Source organism: Canis aureus, chromosome 6 (genome assembly GCF_053574225.1).
Source record: "Canis aureus isolate CA01 chromosome 6, VMU_Caureus_v.1.0, whole genome shotgun sequence".
Lineage (NCBI taxonomy): Eukaryota > Metazoa > Chordata > Mammalia > Carnivora > Canidae > Canis > Canis aureus.
This window is the reverse complement of record NC_135616.1, coordinates 45,405,661-45,427,359: the sequence shown is the minus strand read 5'-3', so window position 1 is coordinate 45,427,359 and position 21,699 is coordinate 45,405,661. Positions and strand designations below refer to the sequence as shown.

The following is a 21,699-nucleotide window of genomic DNA, read 5'->3' as shown; positions in this document are numbered from 1 at the left end:
CCCCCATTCTCCCAACCCTCCACAGCTTCCTATTTCCTTTCATTCAAGTACTTCCTATGATAAAATCACTGCATATTTAATTCCATGTTGGTGACTGTTTCTCAGAGGACCTGGAGTAACACAGTGGTGACACAAGTGGTTTGAGAAAACAGGCGGTCACAGGGCATTTGAGACTGATCCAGCATCCAGCATCCAGCATCCAGCAGGCAGAGACAGCACCATTCTGGAGAATATGAGGGGCCCCAATAGTTTCTGGCTCAAGCTGGTGGTTCAGTTTCTAAAGTTTTTCATTGGTAGTGACCTGGGTAAATGTCCTGGTGGAGGGGAGTGCTAGCAGGTGCAATGGAGCAAGTGTTTGAAAAACATTGGCTGACAAAGACAGCAAAGTCTGTGGGTTACAGCTAAGTTGTATATATATATAATATATATAAAATACATACATATACATATGTATGTATTTTAATATGTATGTATTTTAAAGATTTGAGAGAGAGAGCAAGAGAACAAGCAGGGGGTGAGGGGAAGGGGCAGAGGGAGTGGGAGAAGCAGACTCCCTGCTGTGTGGGAGCCCCATGTGGGGCTTGATCCCAGGACCTTGGGATCATGACCTGAGCTGAAGGCAGATGCTTAGCCAACTGAGCCACCCAGGTGCCTTAAATTATGTATTTTTTAAATTGATATATAATTGACATATAACATTGTGTAATTGTATAAGTTTAAGATGTACAATGTGCTGATTTGCTAAATTTATGTGTTACAATATGATCACCATTGTGGCATTAGCTAACCTCTATCATGTCACATAATAATCATCTCACTTTTTGTGATGGCAACAATTAAGATCTAATCTCTCAGCAACTGTGAAATTTATGATGTGGTATTGTTGACTATAATCACTATGCTGTGCAGTAGCCCTCCAGGGCTTATGTACTAGTTCCAAGTTTGTACCCTTAAACAGCACCTGCCCAATTCTCCCAGCCCTCTGCCTCTGGGAACCCCCATCCTACCTGGTTTTATGAGTTTGGCTTTTTAGGATTCCACACATAAGTGAAATCATGCAGCATTCGTCTCTCTGTCTGGCTTATTTCATTTAGCATAATGCCCTCAGACTCTATCCATGTTGTTGCAAATAGCAGGATCTCCTTTCTTGTGGCTGAATTATATTCCATTGTACATATATGTATATCACATCTTTTGTATCCATTCATCCCTTGACACTTAAGTTGTTTCTATATCTTGGCTATTATAAATCATGTTTTTTTTTAAGATTTTATTTATTTATTCACGAGATACACACACACAGAGAGAGAGAGAGAGGCAGAGACACAGGCAGAGGGAGAAGCAGGCTCCATGCAGGGAGCCCAATATGGGACTTGATCACACCCTGGGCCGAAGACAGGCACTAAACCACTGAGCCAACAGGGATCTCCATCATGTTTCAATCAACATGGGAATGCATATATTTCTTCAAAATCCTGCTTTCATTTCCTTTGGCTATAGACTCAGGACCAGAATGGAATTGCTGGATAATAGGGCAGTTTTATTTTTAATTTTTTGAGAAACCTCCATACTATTTTCCATAGCGGCTGAACAAATTTGCATTTCCACCAACAGCGCACAAGGGCTCCCTTTTCTCCACATCCTCGCCAACACTTGTTATCACTTGACAACCTGCAGAAGGTTAGAGAGAGCCTCAGCAGTTAGAACCACAGTGCCTCAGTGGTAGCTTATATAAAGAGATCATCGTCACCAGTAACAGAAAGACAGACATGACTGAGGAACTTCAATCACAGGGCCCTAGAGATGTTTGACTCCTCAATGAAGGCAGCTTTGTTATGCAAAGGTCAAGGTGCTGGCAGGGCAAACCCAGGACCCTGGGAACTGGGACAGGGTCATCTGGATGGATGCCTCTGAATATGCCACCTCTCCACACCTATTGTCCCCATGCCCACCCTCTGGGCATGCAGACATTGCCCATCTGTCTCTAGTAGGAGCTACCACTTTTGCTGAGCTGGAGGATGCTACAGAAGCCACCCCTTCACAAGAGAACATGTGCCCCCACCTGCTGTCACAGGTTAAATCCCAGCATTACCCAGCTGGTGACACGCTGGGCCTGATAAGGGAGGGAAGAAGGAAAAAAAATGAACCTGCATTTATCTGCAGACCCAGGGGAGTACACCTGAGATTGGATTCCAAGGGTTCTTTAAAACTGGATAAGCAAGTTTTTGTTGACTTGGAGTCACTTTCTCAGGATATGGGATTTAACTAACACCCTAGCAAGGACCCTAAGGGATGGGGCAAACTTACTGCAGTCTCTTAGAAACCTGGAAAAAATGCCAGCCAACTCTCAGCAAGTAGAAAAGCCTGAGTGTCCTGGTGTTGGAATAAAAAGGCTCAGGGAGGTGATGGGCTAGAACGGATGCACTACATGAGGCCCAGATGGCACACTATTCATCAAGGACAATCTAATGAGAAGACCACCAGCATCACTGAAATGCCCAATGGTGGAGGCCACTGCAGCCAGGGATGAGGGCAGGTGAGGCAGTCATAGACCAAGTGTATTAACACTCCTGAGGAGGATGAGGCTTCAAAGCAAGAGAGGGTGATGGCACTTCACTTCAAGAAGCCAGAAGACCACAATAACCATAATGACAGGCAAGGAGGGGTCACAGGGATTTGACCTGCAGGGAATTTGAAGATAGCCAATAGAATATGCTGGCATTAGTGGCAAAATTGCAAAATAGCCAACAAAGCTGTTGATTACATCTATTAATAGGGAAAAAAATGGAGGAAGTGGCTAAGGGCAATTGTCCTAAAAAAAGTAACGCAGTCCCTTGCTCCAGTCCTCAGACCTGAGTAGGTTACCAGACCCAGAATCCAACAGTTCCCTAGGGAAGAAGGACATTGCCACACTGTGGCAAGTCTATACCATGACAATTTCCCCAGACCCATGGCCACTTACTCAGGTGACCATACTGGTGAAAGGGGAACAGCTAAACATTTTGAGGACTATTAGACAGAGGTCTGAGTTGATGTTGATACTCAGAGACCCAAAGTGTCATAAACTCCCTTTACACTTGAGGACCTCGAAGTGTCATAGTAGCTCACAGGCACCAAGAGGTCCAAGTAGCACCAGTTACAGCTGGGCTGGTGTGCCAGATGTGGTATCCATGCTAGGGCAGGTTCATTGGAGCTCAGGTATCTGGAATGTGATAATCGATCTGGCAAATGCATTCTTTTCTGTCCCATGAGAAAAGGTCAGAAGCAGTTTACATTAGGGACACTTGGGTGGTTCAGCTTTTGAGTGTCCGCCTTCGGCTCAGGTCATGATCCTGGAGTCCCGGGATGGAGTCCCACAGGAGTTCCCCGCAGGCAGCCTGCTTCTCCCTCTGCCTATGTCTCTGCCTCTATGTGTCTCTCATGAATAAATAAAATCTTAAAAATAAATAAATAAATAAATAAATAAATAAATAAATAAATAAATAAATAAAACAGTTCATGTTCACATGGAAAACAATATTCCATTATCTGCCCGTCTTACAGAATTCCTAAGGATACACCCTCATACAGGTAACCAAGCCAAGTTCCTTGGCAAGCCAAGTCCATGTCTGGTCTGGTCACATGCTGTTGTGGGGCCCAGGTCCTATTGTAATAAAGAATGAAACAGCCACTAGGGCAGCTGACTGCCCAAATTTCAAGAAGGATTTCTATTTAGCACCGAAATGGAATAATTCTGGAAACATGGGAAGCACAGCATTGACAGTTGAGTTACATTGAACTCTTACCCCCTAGCCAGGAACAATTAAATGTTGCAAAAAATGATCATCCACTCCAGATATAGAGCAGCAGCACCTACCTTAGCAGCTACTTCAATGACCACTATGCAAGATTGATCGAATATCAGTCACTTTCCCTGTCACATCCATAAGCTGGTACAATCATCAAAGGCTTAAGAAGCCACTTCATTACAAAAGACATGTAAGACAAAAAGTGCAATTATCTTCTGAATTTTTCAGTGGTTTTTCCTCCTCAGTTTGCAAGTCCAAAATGGAAAATGAACTGTTTCAAGATGAACTATAGAGTCTTACCTTTGCACCTTTTAACCCTGGACGACTTAACCAGCTGCAAGCAGTCAGGATGGCCCCCCAGTGATCCTTGCCTCCTAGCATTGACACCCTGGGCAGTCCTCCTCCCACGTTGCTCCAGAGTTGGTTTGTGTGACAGTCGGTCACTTCCAAGCTTCAGTTACAAGACACTGCAGTTTCCTTGCCACCTTCCCACTCTGGATCCCTCTGAGAGAAGCAGCCACCAGCAGTGACCCTAGAAAGGCCCATTTGGTGATGAACCAAAGCCTCCCGATTCAGCTACATGAGTGAGTTTGGAAATGGAGCCTCCAGCCCTGGCCCAGCCTTCAAATGACTGAAACTCCAGGAAAGACTGAGCCAGCAACATTCACCTAAACATCAATCAGATGCTCTCAGACTCCTGACCCAGAAACTGTAAGCTGTTTTAAGCTGCTATGTTTGGGGGTAACTCAGTACACAACAATAAATAAGGCACAATTGGACTTGGTTCCTCTCTACAACACAGTTCACGAAGCAAGAAACTTAAAATTTATCTTCCTCTATAACGCTTTGGAAACTTAGGTCTCCCTCTAGGTTGCCTAAGCATTTATGGGAGCTTGTATCGAGGCTCCTATCTGCTTCAAATCTGCCTTTCTACTTGCAGAGGCTGGGACTCTGCTGCCCAGTTGGTTTCTCTAGTACCAGGTGCTGGAGGCTCCGTTTCCAAGCTCACTCCTGTAGCTGGCAGGCACAGGCAGGAGGAAGAAGGGCTTCCTGTCTCCACCTTTCCTGTCTGTGTGATCTTAGCCATTTTTATTCACCCCGGCAGGGCAGCAGGGCAACAGGCTTTAGTAGCACTGTTTGATTTCTGACTCCAGCTTTTCTTTCTTTCTTTTTTTTTTTTTTGAGACACCTTTATTTTCTGAAAAGAGAATTGATTATTCAGAAAGAGTTAACAGGAGAAAGGATTCCCTAAGGAAATTTCTCTTATTTTTAATTTAAATTCAGTTAATTAACATATAATGTTTTATTGTTTTCAGAGGTAGTGGTGATTCATCAGTTGCATATAACACCCAGTGCTTCTGACATCATGTGCTCTCCTCAGTGCCCATCACCCAGTGACCCTGTCACCCACCCTCCTCCCCTCCAGAGACCCTCAGTTTGTTTCCTATGATTAAGAGTCTCTCATGGTTTGTCTCCCTCTCTGATTTTTTCATTTTATGTTTTCCTCTCTTCTGCTATGATCCTGTTTTGTTTCCTAAATTCCACATATGTCTAACTCAAACTTCTAAAAACCTTCCAGGACCAGCATCATCCCTTTAGAGACACTAGTCCAGCTCACCAAACTGCCCTCTTCAGAGTTTTCGATTCCAGCTCAACAGGAGTCTCCTCCAAGCTCTAAAAGTCTTTAAATCCCAACTGTTATTGTTCCCCAAGGCCTAGCGATGACAGCTGCTTCTGGTGCCTACTACTTCTCTAACAACTTAGTGATCCCTGTTTGTCTTTTTTAGGCCTCCAATACTCAATTTACATTTATATTAAATTTTATATGAAATGTTCCTTACATTAAATTTTCTTTGTTAATATTTATATTACATTTCCCTCGTTTCTATTAAGTTCTGTTTATATTTTCTTTATTATTACTGGTGTAGCTTCTGACAACTACCCCAAATAAGTCTCCCTGTTATGCTCTACTACTGCCTGTCTCCTTCAATTTAAATGATAAATTAATAAATATATCCATTTTTTTTATGTCTTCCACTGGTTTGTTAGCTTCATGAGGGCAGCAGTCATGTCTGTTTTATCACAATGTACAAGTGATACACAGTGGCTGACACATAGAAGGCACTCATTTAATACTTGTTCAATGAATGAATGGATAATTTGTTTTTGGTGGATCAATACCTAAATCATATGAGCAATACAACTCATCTCATCATCTCACAGTGAATTCTTTTTTGTATCTAACGAATTCAAAGTGACCATGGAACATCCTGTGTGTAGGCAGAATAACAGCTCTCCTCATCAAATTCTCCAGAACCTGCAAATAAACTACCTTCCATTGGAAAATACTTTGCAGATGTGATCAATTAAGGATCTTGAGATGACATTATCCTGCATTATTCAGGTGGACCAATATAATTACCAGAGTCCTTCTAAGTGAAAAGGGGAAGACAGGAGAGTCAAGAGAAGATACGATGATGGAAAGATATTAGGGCAATGTGGCCATGAGCCAAGGAATGAGAGCAGCCTCTAGGAGCTGAGAAAGGAAGCAGGTGCTCCCCTTAGAGCCTCCAGAAGGAACACAGTCCTTGATTTTAGCCCAGGGAGACCCATTTTGGACTTCTAACCTCTAGGACTGTAAGATAAGAAATTTGTGTTATATTGTTTTAAACCACGTAGCTGGTGGTCCTTTGTAACAGCAATAGGGAACTAATACCTCTTCTGGAGAAGTCCTATAGTCTGCAGGTTATACTGGCCTAGTGCTCAGGAGAAACAAGGAGTTTGGGGATGAGGGCATTAGACTTTTCAGCATGCATGTGATAGTGGCAGCTGAGAGCCGATGAGATCACAAAGGCCAAAGTGAGGATGCAGGCTCAAAGGTGAAGTGAGCCAGAGGTGGGAGCCCTCAGTAGCACAGCCAAAACTAAACGAAGTGCTAATGGATAGTGCCTTTTCTGCTCTAGTTTGTTCAACTGAGGAAGATGGAGAGGAAGGACACAGTGGGTAAGGAAAAGGAAGCAAAGCAGCAGGATACACCAAAAACTAATTTTAGAAATTTGTCCACAACATGTCTGATGACAGTCAAATAACAATCATGCACACAGACCTACTGTCACTCAACACTGGCAAGTGAATCCTATTTCCCTAGTATATTTGTTTTTTCCCTATTCTATACTTCTCTCTTTCTTCAAATTCTCTACATCCTTCATGTTCCCCCTCTGACTCTCCAATGATCATCCTGCCTCCTATTTTTTGAGAAAAAGCAAATCAGAAGAGAATATCTTCATCCCCTCACCCCCAAATTTCTAACCCGTGTTCATTTGTCTTCTATATATTCTATGCCACCACTATGCATCTGCATCGGCCTCATATGCTGTCGCTATGGATGAAGCATCCCTTGTACTCAAGGTCAACCCTGCCACTTGTGCACTCGATTGCTTCTTCTTCTCACCTTGCCTTTAGAAATCTCCCCCATCTCCTAAATCATCAATTTCTATCTCTTTGCATACAACTCTACCTTGGGATCTCTCATCTTTCAAATGGCCTCCGTTGACCACACAGCCCTATGCCACTATTATCTCAAATTGCCAATGGCCCCCATTTCTTCACCTTGCGTTCACTCATCAAACCATTCCAGATATTCTTTGGATCCCACTTCTCCTAAGGCTGCTCATGTCAAGATTATCAGTAACCTCCTTACTGTTGAATCTGATAGTCGTGGGGCTCCTGCGTTGCATGTTCTCCTGCCTCTGTGGCTCCTTTTCCTCCTCTACTTGACCTCTAAAGGAAGAATCCTAGAGCTTTACCTTCCGCCCCTTTCTTTAGCTACACATTCTCTGATAGGTCATCCAATCAGCCCCAAGGCTTAAGAGTCTATTGATAATGACCTGTTTATGCCAGTGCCTCCCTGACATCAGGGATGTCTACAAGGCATTTGAAACTGAACATGACCAGACCATACTTCTTGATTTCCCTTTTCCCAACTGTTCTTCCCAAGTTTCACATCTTATAAATGGCACTACCACCTACAGAATCTCCCAAGCCAAAACAGCTAGAAATTATCCTTGAATACTTTCTCCCTCACAAACTCAACACCCAACTCATTAGCAAGTTCCCATAGGCTCCAGTTTCAAAATATTACAAACAGAGTTTTCTCAGCGTTCCCCAGTACTCCCAGCATCCAAGCCACCTTTTGGCACACGCTGTGGAATAGCTTCCTAATTGCCTGAATGTTAGCTTTGTTCTTCCATTTTGATGGGATATTTGTCCAGATATTTGCCATTCCAGTCTCAATTTACACCAAGCCTCGTCACCAAGACCCTCCAGCTGCAGCCAATCTAAGATTGTCAACCACTTTACCCTATTCTGATTCTCTGCAAAGCACGTACCACCCATATTTGTCCTTCCTCCTTCTGATTACGGTACTCCCCAGGGCCTACACCACTAGCAGGCATATGGCGGGTACACAACAAATATTTATTGAATAAACAGAAAAGCAACTACTTGTGTCCCTGTTTATGCTAACCTGTGACTACTGCACTCTCTTCCCATGTCAGCAAGATAGTTCCATAAAATGTATGATTTCGTATTGAGCACTAACTGGACGCATGTCGTGGCCCGGCCCTCCCCTCCCCTCCCCTCCCCAGCAACCTGCCTTCCTCTATTTCCTCACCCCTCCACGTGCAAAAAAATAAAAAAAATTTAAAAAAAAAAGGCAAGGAGGGTGTGGAAAACAGAGTCGTCGCTATGGTCTTTTGCCACATTCCATTCCGCCGCCTTCAAAGGGCTCAACGCGACAGAAACTAACAGCAGCAGCACGGAAGAAAAGGAAAGGTTGAAGGCAGAGGACTTCACCTGCAGCCAAGGGCGGACCGCACAGGACCGGCGCGGACCCCAGGCACTGCATGCCGGGAGCTGTAGGCTCCGGAGGAGGCCTGGGACGGTAAGGAGCGGGGCCCGCGCTGCATGCTGGGAGCCGTAGTCGTCGAGCCTCGGCCTCCGCGCTCGGAACGGCCAGCCGGAGTCTCCTCGCTGCATGCCGGGAACGGTAGTCTTTCTGGCACCCCCCGCTCCTCCAGCGCGGAGAGGCGCCATTTTAGGTCCCGAGGTGCTGCCGCTCGGAGCCAGAGCGCAGGCGGGCTCAGCCCCGGCGCCGGGCCGGCCCCGCCCCCGGGGCGCCTGGCGCCCGCCCCCCGCCCCCGCTCAGGCCCCGCCTTTCCCCACGTGTCCGCTGCCGAGGGGAGGCGCCTGAGCCGGAGCGGGCCCGCCAGCGGTCCGGCCCCGTCGGCGCAGAGGGTCCTGTCGGCGGCGCCCGGGAGCGGCCCGGCTCCCCGATGCTCCCGCGCCGGCTGCCGCGGGCCGGGCTGTGCGCGTAGTGCCCGGCTCTGGCTCCCTGAAGTGGCCGCGGGGGTGGGAGCGGCCTCGGCCCCGCGGAGACGGAGCGGCTGGAGGACGAGGCGGCGGCCGCGGGGAGGAGGATGGGGGCTAACCAGTTAGTGGTGCTCAACGTGTACGATATGGTGAGTGCGGCCCAGGCCGCGGGGCTCGGACCCCGGCGCGACCGCGACCCCCACCCCGACCCCGACCCCGACCCGGGCCCCCGCGCCTCCCGCCGCGCGTCCCCGCCGCCCGCTCGGCTCTGGGGTGGGGGAGGGGAGGAGGAGGCTGTGGGAATCCGCGCACGTCGGGGCGCCCGCGGGCTCGGGCCGGGGCTCGCAGCGGCTGCAGGGGCGGCGGGGCCCCCTGCGCCGCCCGGAGCCGCGGCCGGGCCCGGCGCCTCGGCGGCCGGGCGGGGGCGTCCTGGGGCGCAGCGTCCGTCGCGGGGCGGCCCGCCGGCTCCCGCCCCCGCGCCGCCGGTCCTCCCCGCCGCGCGCCTCTTCCCGCCCGAGTCGTCAGGAACTCCCCAGTCCCGAAAGTCGCGGCTGTCGGGGCCCGTGTCGGGGCCGCGTCCACGGAGGACGGAAGCCGACAGCCCCTTGCCTTCGAGGCCGCCGCGGAGCACGCCGGGTTGAGTTCCGTGGCTGCCCCGGCGGGGCTCCCCTGCCGGCCTCGCAGCGCCCTTTGCAGGGGATGCAACAGGTACCCGACGTGACCGCAGGAGAGGGAAGGGGAGAACTTGTCTATGACGAGGTCGTCTAACTTTGGAGCACAGCAAGCCCTCGGAACCCGGTCCGGGGGTCGGTTTGCCTTTTAGCTGCCGTTGAAGGTCCCCGGTGGAGGATCATGGTTGCGGCGAGGATGCGAGCTTCTTGGGTTCGTTCGCTTTCGGTTGATGCGTCTTTGCCTCTGCCTTCCATGTGCGAAGTCTCCTGTAAGTGGATTGGCAGATGAAGAAGTCCTCCTCATTTCTGTTGGGCTTAAAGATGCAGAAGAGCCGAAATGCTAGATGTCAGGAGTCCTGGCCCTCACTCACAGATCTAAACGTACTCCCTTTGCGTTGTGTATACGTTTCTAGATTTACAGCGTGACCTCTTGGGTCGGAAGAAACTCCCGTGCCCTAATCTGGGAATTATGTCAGGATGGGGTAGAGACTGCCCCGGGGGACTTGAAGGGAGGTCTCAGTTAGTGTAGGGGGCTGGAGGTAGGAGGAGATGGATTAGCATACTGGAAAAACAGTGAAACATGGCAGAAAAAAAAAATTAGAGAAGAGTACAGCTGGACAGCCTAGAAAAAAGCAGGGCACTTGGGAAGGTCTTTGGCCTGTGTCACTAGGTTAGGAATCATTCTCTGGTTTTCAACTTTTTATGGTACTGGATACCTTTATTGTTCAAGACGTTTTATTGCCCTTTTACGGTTTCATTGCCACCCACCCACCTTAGTGATCTGCATTTGGGTTTCTTGTTTATTCATGAAGACTATTACAAAACATCTCACAGAATATATTCTGCTTTTGAGAGCACAGTATGCCTTTTCTTCAGGATCATTAAGGTCTTTTATGAGTTAGGGTTATGCAATGGCCAGAGGGTCAGAAACTAAAAAGAATCTGAGAGTGGAGGTAGGGAGAAGTTTTGCTTTTATAATAAAACTGCAAATGCATTCTTTGGCATATAATGGGCTTCCTTACACTTTAGGTACTCAATGAATCACAACAATCATTGCTAATTGTGTAACTGTAGGAAAGGCTAGAGCTGATATTTAAAGCAGTGTATTTCAAAGGGAGGAGTGTCCTGAAAGATGTTAAAAACATTAACTTGTTAATAAAGATCTTATTCCTTACACCACTTTTGTAAAGTAGGTACTTACAGAGGAGGCAGGTAGAGAAAAGGGTAAATTAAACCTGCCCAGATAACTAAAAATAGGATCTAGAATTTCTAGACTGCAGTCTGATTATCTCCTCTACTGAATAATTCCTGTATTTATTTCTTATATATGGCTTTTTGCTAGCAATAGGAGGAGAAGGAGCTTATGAATGTCTTATCGGAATGGTAAATAGTTGAATTATTAGACTTCTAATAAACTTGCCCTTGCATGTTCTTTTGAGGGCTTTCAGGCTGTGGCTGTTCTATGTCACTAATCCTGCAACCTGCAATTATTTCATTATGACCTTGTAGATGTCACAAAAATGAATGAATTATTCTTTCTTCTTTGAGGAATTTGGAATATCATAGGGGAAGTTACAACCGTAGTAACAATTCAAAACAAAGTAGCATGATTTGGATAATGGAATCTCAGAACTGAACTTAAAGGAGGAGACCACATGTGGTTGTAGGAACAGGGATTGCTGAGAGGTTCAGGGCCCACTACAGGCAGAGAACAGTCTGCATGAGGAGTGTGGCAGGGGCAGGGGGAGAGCAGAGGTGGGACTGGGAAACACCATCTGGTCCGTAACTAGAGTATGGGATGCACAAAAGAGACAGACGGAAAGTTTGATTAGAACTTCATTAGTTTGGGGCTGGGACATGGGCTGATGGGGGGCAGGTCTCTGAACCAGAGGGACCAGCTCAGGTTTTCATGATAGCAGGGTGATCAGAGTTACGTTTTTAAATTAAGACCCACGTGTTGAGGTACAACTTTGCATCTTTTATACTCCGTTTTCTCAAGTTGTATTGGTTTTAAAACAGTTTTACCTGATGTCAAGGGCAGATTCTTTCTTTCTCTGATGCTCCTGCCCATGCATCATTGATGCCTTTGATGGGGATCGCTGTTGTCTGTACAGACCCTATCTAGCTGTCTGTCCAGTCCAGACTTTGCAAACATCAAAGTCAACCTTTGATTTGCATTTATAATCACTATTTATAGGGACCCCTTGTCATGTATCCTTGTATCTCTGTCTGGGAGGCTATCACCTGCTCCAGCTCTGTGTTTTTCCTATTCCCTAGATTGGGAATCACTGATGGTTTCTGTTCTTCCATAACTGCCACACATGAAAGAGAAATCGTATCAGGGTCACCTGTATTAACTTCTTCTCATGGGGGGATGGGATAATCCTTAAAAGGCTACTTAATCTTACAAAGTACTGCTAAATTATTGCTTGCTGCTTTCTCAGTGATTATGTTCCTCTTTGTACTTTGGGGTAATCTACCTCCAATAAAACATGTCCTGGGTTATTTTCTGGGTCTTGGAATGAGATTATTCACATATTCCTGGTTTACTGGTGGGGATAGGAAAGCAGGTGACTCGGCTTCGCTGCAGTTGTATAGGCGCTCTGGCACAAGGGCTTCATTTACCATAGACCCAGATTTTGCAATTTTTCAGATTATCTTGGCTAGCAATGGATTTTTAGAAAATAAAAATATGCAGTAGCATGATAATATTTACAGATTCATTCAATAAACAGCTTTCTTCCTATTTTCAGATAGTATCTGTACATCTTCGGAGCCTTAATAGGAAGAAAAGAAAAAACACTTTCTATGACTCTTCAAATAAGAAGTTTGTGTCCATACTTTTAACCATCCCGCCTCCATCTGACTTCTCTAGGAGCGTGTGAGAGGACCTGATTTCCCACACACATCTACATCTACTTCAGACTTAAAAAAAAAAAAAAAAGATTTTATTGATTTATTTGAGGAGAGCACGTGTGCTCACACACAAGCAGGTGGAGCAGTAGGCAGAGGCAGAAGGAGAAGCAGACTCTCCACCGAGCAGGGAACCCGCCGCAGGGATCAATCCCAGGACCCCGAAATCATGACCTGAGCTGAAAGCAGATGCTTAACCACCTAAGCCACCCAGGCGCCCCTACTCAGACTTATTTTTAAATGAGTTCCAGACCCCTCTAAATAGACGCTTCACCCAAATGGTTCCATAATATCTCTGAATCAGCACGTCCAGAAACAGACTTCTTCCACTTCCCTTGTCTCCCCGGCCCCGACCTCCCCATTTACTCCACCTCACACCCCCCCGTATTCACCACCACCACCACTACTCTTGTGTCATAATGTTGTCTTGATAACTTTCTGCTTCGTTTCCCAAGCCAGAACACTGGGAGTAAAACTATTGATTCTTCTTTATTACAAACCCTCAGCGTCCAGTCACCAGGCCCTATCTCTTGTAGTTGGGTTGATTTTGAAAGTAATAACTTGTCACTCAGTAACTTCAGCTGGAAGGATACTTGAGTCCAGAGATAAACAATCCCTGGGTTAGTTCAGCAGCTCAGCTGGGGCTTTGGGAACCGAGACTTTCTATCTGGCCACTCGCTGTCCCCACCATGTTGGCTTTTGTTCTGGTCTGTCCCCTCAGAGTTGTAAAACAACCGTCCCGGCACCAGACACAGGATCTTCATCCAGCAGGAGGGGAAGGAAGACCGAACTGAATAGGACCTTTTTCTATACGCACCTCTCCTTTTCATAGAAGAGGCTTTCCCAGGGCCACCCTCCTCTCCCAAGGAATTGTCGGGAATGGATTCACCTGTGACTGGGGGGGGGGGGGGGGGGGGTAGGCGTGCAGGTGCTGGCTGGCTTTTCTGGCCTGCGTGGCGAGCTCTGGCAAGGAAGTCAGGGCAGGGAGCTGAAGATGGCAGTTAGCTGGGACCTGTGGTGCATGTCACGTATTTTACCTTCTGAGCATTCTTTACGTTGGGTACCTTATGCTCATTTCCACTGTTGCTTCTCAAGTTCAGGTCCTCTGTGTAATATAGTAGCCTTCTTCTGGTTTCAGTCTCTGCTTTTTTTTTTTTTTTTAATTGGAGTTCAGTTTGCCAACATATAGCATAACTCCCAGTGCTCATCCCACCAAGTGCCCCCCTCAGTGCCCATCACCCAGTCACCCCAACCCCCCACCCACTTCCCCTTCCACTACTCCTTGTTCATTTCCCAAAGTTAGGTGTCTCATGTTTTGTCACCCTCTCTGATATTTTCACTCATTTTCTCTCCTTTCCCTTTATTCCCTTTCACTAATTTTTATATTCCCCAAATGAATGAGACCATAAAATGTCCTTTTCCGATTGTCAGTCTCTGCTCTTAACTTCATTTTAATCCATTTCCTCTTCTGTTACCAAAGTAGTCTGACATGTGAACAATTGTGCCATTCCTCTTCTTATCGTTCACCTGTGGGATAGAGGCTAATAACCTTTGTGATATGACCCCTACCTATCAGAGGTCCAACTCCTACCGATCCCCTACTGCTTCCCACCCCAGCACACGCATTTTGTGTTCACACACTGGAGTTGTTTAGTTGCGTAAACAGGCTGTGCTGTGGTAGCTCATGCCTCGGTATCTTTACCCATGCTAGTCTTATGTGGAATGTCCTGTCCCACCATTGATCGGCTCCCTCCTCCTGCCTGTAGTTTAGTCCATCCTCATCGTCAGACTTGAGTGAACTTTAGTGCCCTAGTTATACTTTCTATGTACCTTACAATGTGTGTATTATGATTCCGGGCATCCCACTAGACCAGTTTCCTTGATAGTAGTGTCTAAAACAGCACCTGCCGTGAGAACATGTTCTATAAATATTTACCAAATGAATGGGATTTTAAGGTAGGCAGTTTTATTAGGAATGGTGCCAGTACTCGAAAATAGCATACAAAGGTCTTCGGATGTCCCTCCTCTTTGTGCCCGATATCTGTTTCTGTATTTATTCTCCTACTTTTACTTAGTGTATTACTGGGCTTTTGCTTTGGTTATTGTAACAGGATGATCAAAGATCATGGGAAGGTGACAGGAAAAAATATCAAATATTCTTTGACACCATTTTTTTTATTTGTTCAAACACTATGGGACTAAACCGAGGAAATGTTCTTAATCTGTTTATTTTGTGAGGTTGGATCTACATCACTCCTTGAGAGGCTGTACTCACCTTTGTCTTCCTTCACATGCTGCTGGATGAGGACACTGTGTTTGATGCTGTGACAGTCATTTCACAACTATGAGGACAAACCAAGAACAAGTTGTCACTCCTTGGAGGATAATCTTTCTGAAAACATTGCCAGAATCATAACGTAGATTAACCAGCTAATGGGAACTAGTGTTAATTTCCTTGTACCAAGTTTGCTACTTAGGCCAGCACTGCGTCACTACTTGACATAGAATCAGTTAAGTCCATGAATCTAACTGGAAAAAAAAGGGGGGGGGGGCAGTCATAAGCCTACCCTCCTATATCACCTGTAACAGAATCTTTCTCTTTTTTTTCCGTTGATAAAAGAATTCAATCTCTGTATTTGTTTCCTATTGCTGTGATAACAAAATGCCAAAAACTAAGCAGTTTAAAACCATGCAGATTTAGTATCTCACCACTCTAGAGGTCGCAAGTTGGGGTGGGCCGGGCCAGCTCCTCTGCTCCGGTCTCACAAGGGTGAAATCAGGGTGTCAATCAGCCTAGGCTCTGGGGCACACCTGGCACCAGGCTCATCCAGATTGTTACCAGAATTCAGTCGCTTGTAGTGGTAGGGCTGCGGTCCCATTCCTTGCTGGCTGTCAGCCAGAAGCCCCGTCTCAGCTGCTTAATAAAAGCCTCTTGCAGTCCTTATTCGCATCCTTGGTCTTCAAACGAGCCGCAGTGCCTAGAGTCCTCCTCCCACCTCAGATGTCTCTGACCTTGCCTTCTGCTGCATCTCTTCTACCTCCATCCAGAGAGCGCTGTCTGCTTTTATAGTTCATATAATTAAAGGGGACACATGAGGATATGCCAGGGTAATCTCCCTATCTCAGATTGTCTCTATCTTAAATTACATCAGCAGAGACCCTTTTGCCATGATTCAGTGACTGATTCACAAGTTCTGGAAACTAGGGTGTAGACACCTGATGGAATCATTTTTTCTATCACATTATCTATGAAAGGTATTTTGTAAACCCAGAAATACCTTTTAGAGTCCCTTGACTTGGCATGGAATAAATATGTATTCAGTAACTTAAAGTGGACAATTTAAAGTATTCAAAAAATAAAGCATGGAGGGGAGCCTGGCTCTTTCAGCCAGGGAGCACACAACTAACTATTTGATCTCAGGGTCATGAGTTCAGGCCCCACATGGGGTGTAGAGATTACTTAATAAGTAAATAAAACTTAAAAAAAAAATACTGTGTGGAAACCTTTTGCCTGAGTGGCTCATACTCAGGTGTTAAAAGTGCAAGCATGTTGGTGACTACGGGCCCTTCAGACTGCAGTGATATATTGTGTATCAGCCCCAAAGTCACATTTTTTATAAAGTTAATGAAATCAAATTTAATAAAACTTGTAAATTAAATACTGCTAGATATCAATGAGAGCTTACTATTTTAGGTGACTCCATTAAATAGATTTTTTTCTTAAAACAGGATATATACTTTACTTCTGTTTGTTGACCGATTTTCTACAAGATTACTGAAATTCCAAAGTGGCAGCATTGTGCACGTGTCACCCAGTTGGTTAATAGAATGTAAAGGGGAGACTGCCAAAACAAATAATTGTAAACTATAAGAAAGGCAGAAAAATAATCAAGGGAAATGAGATACATGAAAATAGCTTTAAGTTTCAGTTAATCTGAAATGGATTTAGCCATATGACTGTGATCACCCCCCAAAACAATAACTTAAAAACTAATTGACCCCCACATTATTTGAAATAAAAGTCTTTGCTCACTAAATTATGATGTCATCCTTGTCATAATACTAAATGCTGGCCCATACAGCATTGGGGAGTCTCATTACTCACTATATTAATTATTATAATTTCATGACGTATCTTAGTATATGGCTAGGCCTGTTTCCTTTCATTCTTTTTCCCAAGTTTTTTTTGGCTATTACTCACTTCCTTATTTAGGCTCTCTGAAAAATTCCATACATGGTTTCTCACTTTGGTTTTTTTTTTTGTTGTTGTTTTTTAATTTTTATTTATTTATGATAGTCACAGAGAGAGAGAGAGAGGCAGAGACATAGGCAGAGGGAGAAGCAGGCTCCATGCACCGGGAGCCCAATGTGGGACTCGATCCCAGGTTTCCAGGGCCAAAGGCAGGCGCTAAACCGCTGCGCCACCCAGGGATCCCTTGTTTTTTTTTAATTGTGTTAAAATACACATAAAAGTTACTGTCTTAACTGCTTATGGCTATACAGTCCAATAGTGTATTTTCATTCCCAGTGTTGTGCAGCCAGTCTCCAGGACTTTTTCATCTAGCAAAGGTAAAAACTGTATTCATTAAACTCCCCTGCCCTTCTGCCCCCTAGTTATTGCCATTCTACTTTCTATGAATTTGGTTAGATACCTCCAAGGTAGAAGTGAAATCCTGTAGTACTTGTCTCTTTATGACTGACTTATTTCACTTTGCATAGTATCCTCAAGGTTTATCCATGTTGTCAGAATTCCCCTTTTTAAGGCTGAATAATGTGTCGCTGTGTGTGGGGGTGGGTGGGTGTGTATACACACGACATTTTGTTTATCCATTCACGTGTCCGTGGACATCTGGGTTACTCCCACCTTTTGAGGATTAGGAATAATGCTACTGTGAGCATAGGTCTACAAATATCTGTTCAAGTCCCAGCTTCCAGTTCTCTTGGATGTATATACTAAGTAGTCGGTAAATTGTTGTTTTAATTGGAATTGCACCAGTTTTATTGCAGTTTAAAGTAACTTGGGGAGGCGCCTGGGTGGTTCAGTTGGTTGGGCTTCTGCCTTCAGCTCAGGTCATGATCAGCCCCATACAGGGCTTTCTGCTCAGTGAGGAGCCTGCTTCTGCCTCTCCCTCTGCCTGCTAAAATCTTTTTAAAAGGTAATAAAATAACTTGGGAAGAATTGGCATCTTTCCTATTTTCATATTCTTTTTCCCCCAATGATGAAAATGGGGTTTTTGTTGTTGTTGTTGCTTTTTGAAATTTTTATCCAAAAAATGCAAATAGTTAAATAGGTTAATTCTAAGCCTGTGTATCCGACCCATCTATTAACAGAATAACCTTAAGAAGTAGATAAAATATGATTCTAGGTTGTTTTGCCATAAACATCTTTGCCACAGACATTTTTGCTGCATAAGTAATTGACTGTAAGGCAACTTGCTATAAAAAAAAATCACAACAAAAATTAAAAAGGGCCTTTCATTTAAAAGGACATAATGAGGGATCCCTGAGTGGCGCAGCGGTTTGGCGCCTGCCTTTGGCCCAGGGCGTGATCCTGGAGACCCAGGATCGAATCCCACATCGGGCTCCCGGTGCATGGAGCCTGCTTCTCCCTCTGCCTGTGTCTCTGCCTCTCTCTCTCTCTCTTTGTGTGACTATCATAAATAAAATTAAATTAAATTAAAATTAAAAAAAAAATAAATAAAATAAAATTAAAAAAAAAAAGGACATAATGAATTGTGGAAAATGAATAACAAAATCAGAAGACTTTATTGCGAAATGCAACATATTTGAATGCTCTTAAAAAGTGTATATTGTGCAAACAACCGATTTGATTTTGTGGATTGCACCAGGCATTCATCTTCCAAGTCTTTATTTGTAGTAGTATACTTTTTTTTTTGCCTATTGATTCATGTCATTTAGCATCACAGTTTTGCTTCTTTCACCAAAGTTTTTCCTTATTAAGAGAGGTATCAGTTTCCAAATACCAGGATGCATAATTTGTAACTGAGCTTTGCATTGCATCCCGCAAGCCTCCTACGCTGCTGTTTTTTTCTTGGCATATTGTCACATGTTCATTAACAGACATTCCAAAGTTCTATGGGAAGCATGAAAGAAGTGCTAACGCTGTAATGCATTTATGACTGAGCTTTGTTATCACTGTAACTGCTATGTTCTCATGTTCTAGCACAGTAGAGTATGCAATCTGGCTTTACGCTCTTATTTCACACTTCTAGTAGGTTCCATCACCGTATTTTTTATCAAGTTGATATATATAGTTGTTACCATCCACTATTTTAAGACCTCCGTGTCTACGTGTCAGTGTAGAGATCGCTAACTAAGATTTATATAACATTCAAATAGGAGCTTTGTTAATGGAGAAATAACTGACAGCTAGCTTTGGTACATTAACCCTGCCAAGGGCAGTTGATTAGTCCATGGAGAAATGAAGCCAGACTGTCATCCAGTTATTTTCTCTTTTATGGAAGTTTTCTTACAGCTAACTGGTTATGCAGCAGAAATGTTTGTGGCAAAAGATATCTATGGCCAAGATGCATGTAGCAAAAATACCAGACAGGAGTAAAAAATAACATGGTATATTAAGTGGGCAGTAGGGCTAAACAGGAAAACAAAACAGGGGAGAGTGTAGGTCAGGATGGCAGTTTCTACTACAGTTTGGAATAGGGTGGTCAAGAAGGCCCTCACCAGGAAGGTGTTCCTGAAAGGGGACGGGGTACACCAATGTGGTTCTGTAGGAGAGAATGTCCCAGGCAGAGGGTATGCAAGTACAAGGATAAATCAGGCCACATGCCTCCTAAGTAAATGTATAGCAAGAAACAGAGATTTTTAGGGGAATTTCTGATTGATGTTCTCAGAGAGGTTCATGAGGATCACTGAAAATGGAGCAGGCAATACCAAAGAAAGAACCGTCTGAGATTAGGATAGTTTCCACAAAGCTGAAGAGCAACATTGCCTAATTGAAAACTACAACAGGAGATTGAAAACTAAGGAGAAAACAACAAGATTTAGAAAATCTCTGAGAACTCTTTGAGTAGTAAGGTCAACAACATCAATCTCCAAAATGATTAAGTGCTAGGCAGAATTTGTTAAAAGTTAGGAACATTTATGGAACCTAAGAAACAAAACAGATGAACATAGGGGAAGGGAAGAGAAAATAGAGAGGGAGACAGACCATAAGGGACCCTTAACTATGGGAAACCAAGGATTGCTAGAGAGGAGAGGGGGTAAGGGGTAGAGTTACTGGGTGATGGGCATTAAGGAGGGCATTTGATGGGATGAGCACTGGGTGTTATATGCAACTGATAAATCACTAAATTTCTACCCCTGAAGCTAATAATACACTATATGTTAACTAAATTGAATTTAAGAAAATTTTTTTAAAGATTTTATCTATTTATTTGCCAGGGGCAGGGCAGGGATGGGGGAGCATGAGCCAGAGGGAAAGGGGGAAACACACTCCCCACTGAGCAGGGAGCCTGATTAGGGGCCCGATCCAGGAATCCTGGAATCGTGCGTGACCCAACCTACTGAGCCACCCAGGTGCCCTAAATTTTAAAAAAGTATTTTAAAAAGGGGAACAGTAAGCCTGGTTTAACTTTTAAATGTTAAGGATAAAGTAAAACGTCCTACAAATACAGGCAAAAAAGTTACTGGAAGGGACAAAGTAAAGCTAACTTCAGACTTCTTTTACTATGACACCAAAGCCTAAATAATATGGAGCATTATCTACAGAGTATTGAAAGGGAAAACATTTCTGTGTGAATGCTATGGCTTCTCAAGTTGTCACTCATGCAAAAGGACCTAGGTAGTATCAGGCACCTTTGGGGAGCTAGGAAATGACTCAGACCTTAACAATGGGGTGATGACAATGTAAAAGAAAAAGCCATGAGGTCCAATTCTCATTTAACAAAGCTGCCTCCTATTATGTATATGGTTCCAATGCCAGTGTCCAGAATAACTCAAAGAGGATGAACATGATGTTGAGATTAAGTCTCAGGGGATCCCTGGGTGGCTCAGCGGTTTAGCACCTGCCTTGGCTCAAGGTGTGATTCTGGAATCCCAGGATCAAGTCTCTCATTGGGCTCCCTGCATGGAGCCTGCTTCTCCCTCTGCCTGTGTCTCTGTCTCTCTCTGTGTGTCTCTCATGAATAAATAAATAAAATCTTTAGGAAAAAAAAAAAGATTAAGTCTCAGATTATATTGACCAAATCTTGGGTGAGAGGGAGGAAGTAAGTCAGGAGATGCAGTTGGTTTGGGTTGGTATGTGTAAAGTTTTTGTCATGTTGGTCTAAAGTTGGATCTAAAGGGGAAACAGCAGAGAAAACAGTTCATACCATGTAAGAGAGAAAAAGAAAAATGTGGAATGAAGATAAGTAGGACCAAATATAAAAATCATGAAATGACCATAAATAAATTAAGTCCCCTTAAGTTTGTTATGTTGTTGGTGTCTTTTGCCTTACAGAAATTTTTAATTTCTAAAATAACAGTTTTAGACCTTTCCAGTTTCTATCAGGCCTGGAAAGGCTTTCCCTGGCTTGAAATTATAGAAATAATCTCCGTTTATTCCCAAATGGAAAGCCAGTTATCCCAACAGTATTTGATGGAATGATCCATGGTTCCCCGTGCTAATTGGAGGCACATGCCACATTCATCCTATACTAACTTATCATGGATCTAGAAGTCTTACGTTCTAGGCTAGGTATGTATTTAGCTGCCTCTTCTTGCGCCAATACCATTACTATTAATTGCAACATCCCAGCATGTTTTGATACTGATGATGGAAGTGTTTCTTACTCTAATGGAATTTTATGTTTCTCACACATTAATTTTTCAAATAAAATTTAGAATCAGTTCGTCAAAAAAACTCACTGAAATTTTAAGTGCAATGACATTAAATTTATGAATAATTTAGGGGGAGAATTGACAGACGTAGAATATCA

The 21,699-nt window shown here is 44.3% G+C and overlaps 2 protein-coding genes and 1 long non-coding RNA gene across 9 annotated transcripts in view; 1 reads left to right on the top strand and 2 right to left on the bottom strand.

Moving 5' to 3' along the window:
• Positions 1-9,349, bottom strand: part of LOC144316013 (uncharacterized) — a 54,955-nt gene extending 45,606 nt beyond the window's left edge. For 2 of the 3 annotated variants that reach the window (XM_077901411.1, XM_077901410.1), the window contains exon 1: positions 8,643-9,349. In XM_077901411.1, the coding sequence (XP_077757537.1) occupies positions 8,643-8,882 (240 nt within the window). In that variant the 5' untranslated portion in view covers positions 8,883-9,349. Of the gene's footprint in view, positions 1-7,488; positions 8,400-8,642 lie in introns of those variants that run through there. The other variant, XR_013381758.1, reaches the window with a different exon arrangement.
• DESI2 (desumoylating isopeptidase 2) overlaps positions 9,015-21,699 on the top strand; it is a 46,739-nt gene continuing 34,054 nt past the window's right edge. The window contains exon 1 of one of the 5 annotated variants that reach the window (XM_077901401.1): positions 9,015-9,307. In XM_077901401.1, coding sequence (XP_077757527.1) covers positions 9,266-9,307 — 42 coding nt within the window. In that variant the 5' untranslated portion in view covers positions 9,015-9,265. Of the gene's footprint in view, positions 9,308-9,939; positions 10,099-21,699 lie in introns of those variants that run through there. The other 4 variants (XM_077901402.1, XM_077901399.1, XM_077901403.1 and 1 more) reach the window with 4 other exon arrangements.
• On the bottom strand, positions 14,687-16,588 carry LOC144316014 (uncharacterized). Its single transcript, XR_013381759.1, has 3 exons — positions 16,429-16,588; positions 15,452-15,803; positions 14,687-15,084 (listed from the first exon to the last, which is right to left on the bottom strand). It is a non-coding gene; the product is annotated as an uncharacterized LOC144316014 (long non-coding RNA).